Here is a 7,166-nt window from a genome sequence, read left to right on the forward strand (position 1 = left end):
AATAAAAGGGGGTACTTGCAGGCTTAGGGGCTGGCCTTGGTGTTCAGGGACACGCTGAACTTGCAGTCAACGAAGAACGTCATTCATCAGAAAAGGCTTTTTATCTGAAATGGGTCCTCGTTTTATCAGTGAGGCCTGAGCTCCATGGATGAACAGATTCCACAGACTGTGCAAACTCCGGCCCAGACCCAGCAGTGGGACCTGTGGGCTCCAGAACAACACAGGCCTGTTGTGCGCGCGGATGGAGACGTGGTCGGAGGTAGCTACCAAACCGTGGCGGCTGGAGTGGGAGCAGGAACCCAGGCTAGACAGTCATGGGACTCATATGTTCCCCCTGGATTTTGGAAAATTTAGATGGGCAAGGCAAGCTACACGTAGTGGGTTAAAAGCCCAGGCAGGTCAGTGAGGTCGTAAGCTCAGATTCTCAGTGTTCAACAGCTAGCATAGGGACCCTCCTCGCCAACGCGTGGTACTTCCTACGGGAAGTAAGTGGGCCAAATTTATTCCAATAAATAATGGGGGCCCATCTCCCTGTCTAATCGTAGAACCTGAGAAGGTGATGGTCACGCCCCCAATTTATATGGAATACAACTGGGGTCTGTTGTTTCTTCCACAAATAACTGCTATATGGAAAAGGGGCTTTTTTCTTGGGAGGGGTTGAGAATGCTGCTATACTAAGTGATTTTTATTGTGATAACACCATCTTTATGTTAAATATGAGTGGAAGGGGGTGTAACACTAAAATCCTAGGCGAAATCACTTTGCCCGAGGTTAATAAAATCTATGACATTATTGATGCTGGAAGTCCGATATATTGGGGAAGTGAACCTGATCTTTCCCGTGAGGTCATTTCTATGGAAACCAAGTGGCCAGAAGGAAAATTAGAGCTTCTGAATCGTGAAATAGTAGCACTCCTGTTACTACGGTAGTCCAGACAACCACGACATGCAAGGTAGGAAGGACAGCGCACCAGGGAGGGAAGACATGATTAGGTTACTGAGACTGGTGATGATACATGCACAGGGTTTTGGTGGCCTGGACGCCTGTTCCCCTCCGACGCTTCCTGTCTATTATTAGACGCTTTCTGTTGCTAATCGGTGTAGTGGGTTTAGTACAGTTACTCCTGTCCCCGACGTGTAAATGTTACACTAAGAGGCAGAAAAACAGAACTTACGACCAGCTGCAAAAAGACTGATATCTCGGCAGCTCGAAAACTGGAAAAGATCCAGAACGTTCACAAACAAGGGGGCGAAGGCTCTGGCTGCCTCCCGTTCCCCCGCCTTCTCTGAATGATGACAGTTGGATCTTCAGTGCCCTCTGGGGTTACGGTCTGGCCCTGTTCCCAGCGGTTTGCTCTGTTCAGCAAGATAGTCGCTGACTCCAAGAAGGCTGGGGAGTGAGCCTTCCTCGCACCCAGGGGCCTCCTACCCACCCAAAGGGCTGGTCAGCAATGTGCGCTTTGACTGACTTATGACCAAAAGGGGGGCGTGTGGAAGGAAGGGGGCCACAGAGTAACCTGAGAAGCTCGGGGGCGGCCTGTGTGGCAGCTTTACCACTCAGAGACCTGGGACAACCACCCTGGTCGTCCTGTGTGACCCGGGGCTGGTCCCCCTGTGGGTTTCAGTCCCACAGCTCTCCCCGTTCACGGCCTCAGGTCTGTTCTGTGGCTTTTCCCGAAAGAAAATGAGCTCCCAATAATCCACATATAAATCTTTTTATGTGCAAATTACAAAATGTTGGGTTCCATTATTTGCACCAGAAACCCCTCAGGGCTATCACTTTGGAAAGCCAGCATTCGAAAGTTTTCACGATGTGGAACTTCCACTTGACTTTCCCCACAGTAAGGAACGCATCATGTGCCCTCCACCCTCCCGTGACGATGTATGAACTGCCTTTCCTTCCCCAGAAGGAGAAAACGTTTACATGGGCATTTAGTTCATTTCCCCAGCCTGGGACCCACCTCACCACTGAATTGTGTGAATCCAAATCAGGCTGAGACCAGGACGGCTTGTGGGCTTGTCACGAAATACATAAATTTCTCCCCATGTCTCATGTCAAAATGTTGGGCATGAAGTCCAAATTATTTTTCAACTCACAGTGGTTTTTATCTTTTTCTTTTATTTGTTTTTTCCACCAGCCTTTATCCCCCCAACCACCGATACAACCCCCACCCCAGTTACCACACTGTTGTCCGTGTCCATGAGATTTTTTATTTTTTAACTACAGTTGACATACAATGTTGTATTCCTTTCAGCCATGGAACTCCGTGATTACACATTTATATAGCTATTTAAGGAATCTCCCTGAAAGTCTAGTACCCATCGGACACCATATGTAGTCACGACAATACCACTTCTTACTTTCCCCGCTGTACTCCACACCCTACTCATAAGTGTCCAGGGCTGACACAGGGCAGCCACCATATTGTCCCTGACTTGGGTAGAAGTTAATAGAGGGGCTGAGGAGGGTGAGTGTGGAAGTGGTGAAGGGCACAGCAGGACAGTCTCAGAGCATCTCCCTGTCAATTCCTGATGAATGAGAAACACCAAATGGTGACTGTGTGACGGGGAGACCTGGCCACCAGGATGAACGTCCCCACTGTCAGGACAGGGAGGTGCAGCGTCCAGTCCTTGTTCCTTCCTCTCCCGCAGTCCTTGCTCCCGTGGTGGCCTCATCCACCCTCACGGATTTAAATGTCATTTTTATAACATCACCTCCACACCTAGGTCTCCAGCCCAGATATTTCTCCTCAAAGTCCCCACACTCATCTGACCAACCTGACTCCTCACTGGTGTTTCGAACAGATGTCTCACCTTGACCTTCTCTTCAGCTGAATGCTTGAAATGCCCACCCCTCCCCCCCACATACTCCTACCAGCATCTTCCCCGTCTCTGCTGGTATAACCCCATCTTTCTGCTGGAACAGCACAGATGTGGGGTGCCCTCCTTGACTCCTTCCCACACCCCAGATTGAATCACTGGGAAATTCTGTGAAATCCACCTTCCAAATGCATTCAGTGTCCAGTCCCTCCCCACTGTTCCCACCGCTCACAGCCCCATCAGAACACCCAGCCCCTGCAGCCTGGAACCCTGGGAGCTTCCCCACACCTCTCCCTCCTGCCTCGCTGGTCCCTGGGCTCCTGATTCTGTTCTCAGCTCAGCAGCCAGACTGACCCTGTGGCCCGAGGGCTCTCTCTTGAGAAGGAACTCTCAGAGGAAGCCACTAAGGACATGGGCTCCTTGGCCATGACCTTCCAGGACTCAGCGTCCAGGGTCTGCAGTGGATTAAGGACTGTGGGCGCTGGAACAGTTCCTGATTTAAGCAGGTGTCCTCATCTTCTGATTGGTCAGCTCTCTGATGCTCACAGGGACACCCCTGAGGTCTATACGAGGGGGGCCTGGAAGTTTGGGGAGACTCCTAAGCATCAAAGCAGCACTCGGCTAGAACAGGGGACTAACCAGCCACAGCCAGGGTCCAGAAGGTCACACTCAGATGTGCAGGAAGAAACCCTGAGTAGTGCATGGAGCACAGGTGGTCACAGGGAACATCACTGGGAAGCCGTGCGGTCCCCTTGTCCTGGGGCCCGCAGTCTGTCCTCCCTGGGTCTCCACACCTCATGGGAAGTGTATGAGTCTAAAGTGACAGCTTAACACATGGGATGAAGGTGTAGATAGAAATACACCTGCCGGAAATGATACACCTTGGAGTTTTAAATTAAATCACTTCCGCTTAATTCATATATATAAATATATAGTTAAATTTATTGAATGCAGACGTGTTCAGATACTTGTTGCAGAAACTCCAGTCAGGGATCCTTCAAGTCCCAAGGGGTGGCTGCAGTGACTGTTTTAGCACCAAACCTGGACAAGGCAGCTCTGTCGTGCTGGGAAAGAAAGTTGTCATGAACAAATTCAGGTCAGTCTCAGAAATGTCACCTTCTCCCACATCCCACCGCAGGCTCAGAAATGTCCCACTTTGAGACTCCCCAAAACCCAGCTGTGCCCCTCGGTTCAAATACCCACCCACATCCTGCCTCTGGGTCTCACCCTTAGGAGCTGTGAGAGACACCTCAGAGCCCTGGGCACTGTCACTGCCTGGGGAAGACACAACAGCAGAGTTACGGGGTGGGGGAGCCCCCCTCACAGACTCCAGCCCACCCTCTCCCAAGGGTCCCAGACGTCACCTCCCCAACACCCAGACTCACAGGCAGCCTGAGTGTAGTTCTCCCTGCCTGTGCCTGTGGGAAGAAAACATTCTGTGAGAAGTCTAGGGCAAGGCTGGGTCCTGTGACCCTAGAGGAGACCCACACTCCTGAAACAAGAGGAAGGTTCCAGAACTGTGACTGAACATCAGGGTAGGAAATACAGCAACAGTACATGTGTGGGGACTGGACCAATTGCCTTTCTGGATGTCTGTCCTCAGCAGGGACCCTCCCCTCTGACCTCTGACACCTGGGAATCAGTTCCCATCACTAGAATCATAAGGTGATAAACTTGCCCCTCACTTTCCCACGGGCCTCACCAAAGAGTCAGTGTTAGGAAACAGGCCCCAGATGGACAAGCACCCGTGTGGGGACACGATGCCCATTAACCAGGCAGAGCACACTTCCACCTGGGCCTGACCCCCAGGGGGACAGGGAACCCAGCCCCACCCCTTGCCCACCTGAGCACTTCCTCCTCCACATCACAGCTCCAGCAGCCACAGCTCCAAGGAGACTCAGGGCAGCAGTGATGCCCACGATAGTCATGGTGGGCTGAGGAGGGGGGTCTGAGAGGGGAAGGTGAGAGGTCATAGTCAGGCCTGAGTCCTGACCCTGCTCAGGAGCACCCTGAGGAGAGGCTCTGTGCCCACACCACTCCTCACCCCATCTCAGGGTCAGGGGCTCAGGCAGCCCCTGGTGCTGCACATGGCACGTGTATCTCTGCTCCTCTCCAGGGGGCACGGCCACAGCCGCCCACTTCTAGAAGGTTCCGTCCCCTGCAGGCCTGGTCTCCACAAGCTCCATGTCCTGTGTCAGGTCCTCCCCTTCACGCTGCCAGGTCAGGGTGATGCCTGCAGGGTAGAAGCCCAGGGTCCAGCATCTCAGGGTGACCTTATGGTCACCCACAAGAGATGGGGTGGTGGGTCATGTTTGTCATTGGAGGGTCTGAGGGGAGGGTGAGAAAATTCAGGGACTCTGCATGGTCCTGGGACACCCCAGCAGTGTTCATGTGAGGACCCTAAGAGTGGACAGGACAGTGAGGGTGGGGGAAGGGAGTGTACCACCCAGAGGCTCCTATTTCCTGGAAGGTTCCAGATCAGGTGAGAACCTAGGATAGGAGTGTCCAGGTCTCTAAGGGAAGACACAGACTCAGGTGGAGGCTGAATCATTCAGAAACCCTGGCCTTAGTCCTCCAGAGAGGGTCTCAGCCCCAGAACCAGGGGGAGCGTCCTGGTGCCCCAGGTGCTGCAGGGTGTGACGGAACGGAACCGCTGTGGGTGTTTCAGGGAGAGGCTGGGCCCCTTACTGTCCTTTAGAGAAAGCTGGGCCTGCGGGTGAGTCACGGAATGAGGGCACCTGGGGGTTTTTTCCTTCTCCCTAGCAGGAGGGACACTCTGACACTGCCCCATTGCCCTCCTCTCCTTGTGGGAAGCCGCCCCAGCCCACAGATCCCCTCCTGGGGGAGGCCCGCGCCCTGGTACCTGCTCGGAGCAGGGTCCCCTTCCCCTTCTCCAGGAACAGGTGGAGGCAGCGCATGCACGTGTCCTCCAGAAAGACCCTCCGAACGTCCGCATCAGGGACCCACACAATGTCCCTCCAGCTGACCCCCACCCTCACCCCCGCCCCCATTAGAAGTCCAGGAGCGTAGGTCCTCGTTCAGGGCAACGAAGTCGGCGCCAAGTAGGCGAACTGACAGAACCCGCGGAGGAAGAGCCCGTCCNCCCTAGAAGGTGTGAGACCCTGACCCTGGCGAGCGGTCAGCACAGGCCCATGAGCGGCTTCCCGCCGATGGCCTCTGAGTAAGTCTCCACCCAGAAACTCAGAGCAGCCTGTGGGTGGCTAGGGGCGGTGTCCGGACCCGGGTGCGCCTGCTCACGGTCCTCGCTCTGGTTGTGGTGCGCGCGCAGCTGGTTCAGGTTCGCTCTGCTCCGCTGTTCGTGGCGCTCGATTTCTCGCGACTGCTCCTCCCAAAACTGTGCGCCCTCCTGCTCCGCCCACGGTCGCTCCATCCACGGCACCCGCGGCTCCAGCCTGGCCCTCGCGGTGTTGCTGTCGAACTGCGAGATCCCCGTGTCGTCCACGTAGATGAGGACGATGTACTTCCCGTGGCCGGGTCCAGACACGTCGGTGGAGAAATATCTCGGGCTGTGGGGGCCTGGGGGCGGGAGGAGGCGCTTCCTGGGACTGCAGGCGGCCTGGTCCGGGCAGGGGCACCTACAAGGGGGCGGTGGTTGAGAGGAGGGGGCGGAAGTCAGGGGTCTGGGTTCAAGCCCAGGGGGTTGCAGACGGGCGTCCCCGAGTCCTGCGTGCCCGGCAGCGTCCCTTCCTGCCGCGGTCCGGCCGCAGTGGGTCTAGGGGTCCCTCGAGAGGTGAGGATAGGCGTCGGCGATGGGTAACAGACGACAACACACCTCAAAGGACAGTGAAGCTCTGTTCCGTTTATTGCAAATACAAGCAGGTTTGTCGGGGCCTAAAGACGGTGAATGCAATCTATCAAGAAGATCGCACCAGGAGGGCTTGGCTGAGGCAGCCCCAAACAGGATGCTGCAGCCGAGCCAGGTAGCCCCCACCCTTGTGGGCATCCCTGGATCACGAGTACTAACTACCAATCAAGATGCTGATCACGCGCCCACCCACCAACCTTCGCCAAGAGCATGCAGTGAGCATGCACAGGACAACCTATCAGGACTACCTCCCCCTTTCCCCTGCCCCCTATATAACAGCCCCGCCCAAAATAAAATTTGCAGCTTGATCAGAATCCTTTGTCTTGCTGCCTTTCTCCGCGCCTCTTGTTCCCATCACTGTTCATCCGTCTCAGGTAGACTCGGGACCCCCGTTGACTGTTCCGCGGGACGGAACACAGGTTTTTATATAACCCAGGAAAGTACAAAAGTTCCCATAGATTCAGTTATGTGCAACAAAAGTTGTTTTGACTGGCAGAACCGTTAATCAGACAATTTGAAAT

General features: G+C 54.7%; 1 protein-coding gene across 2 annotated transcripts; it reads right to left on the bottom strand.

Annotated features, from left to right (window-relative positions):
• Positions 1-2,992: 2,992 nt before the first annotated feature.
• On the bottom strand, positions 2,993-5,089 carry LOC119001740 (HLA class I histocompatibility antigen, A alpha chain-like). Of its 2 annotated transcripts, none has more exons than XM_037067234.1 (5): positions 4,864-5,089; positions 4,663-4,767; positions 4,205-4,237; positions 4,047-4,094; positions 2,993-3,267 (listed from the first exon to the last, which is right to left on the bottom strand). In XM_037067234.1, the coding sequence occupies exons 2-5, from the start codon at positions 4,745-4,747 to the stop codon at positions 3,152-3,154; spliced, it is 282 nt and encodes a 93-aa protein (XP_036923129.1). In that variant the 5' UTR covers positions 4,748-4,767; positions 4,864-5,089; the 3' UTR covers positions 2,993-3,151. The 2 variants fall into 2 exon arrangements, 1 of the variants encoding a protein (XP_036923129.1); XR_005069627.1 differs by lacking the exon at positions 2,993-3,267 and adding an exon at positions 3,716-3,883.
• Between the last annotated feature and the right edge of the window lie 2,077 nt (positions 5,090-7,166).

This window comes from Sturnira hondurensis, unplaced genomic scaffold (assembly GCF_014824575.4).
Source record: "Sturnira hondurensis isolate 20B ecotype Veracruz unplaced genomic scaffold, ASM1482457v3 Scaffold0017091, whole genome shotgun sequence".
NCBI lineage: Eukaryota > Metazoa > Chordata > Mammalia > Chiroptera > Phyllostomidae > Sturnira > Sturnira hondurensis.

Coding starts and splice junctions, on each gene's coding strand:
- LOC119001740 (XM_037067234.1), bottom strand. CDS start 4,747: ATGACTATCGTGGGCATCACTGCTGCCCTGAGTCTCCTTGGAGCTGTG. Junction 4,238..4,662: donor GTGGAGGAGGAAGTGCTCAG/GTGGGCAAGGGG, acceptor TTCTTCCCACAG/GCACAGGCAGGGAGAACTAC. Junction 3,268..4,046: donor GTCTCTCACAGCTCCTAAGG/GTGAGACCCAGA, acceptor TGCAGACCCTGG/ACGCTGAGTCCTGGAAGGTC.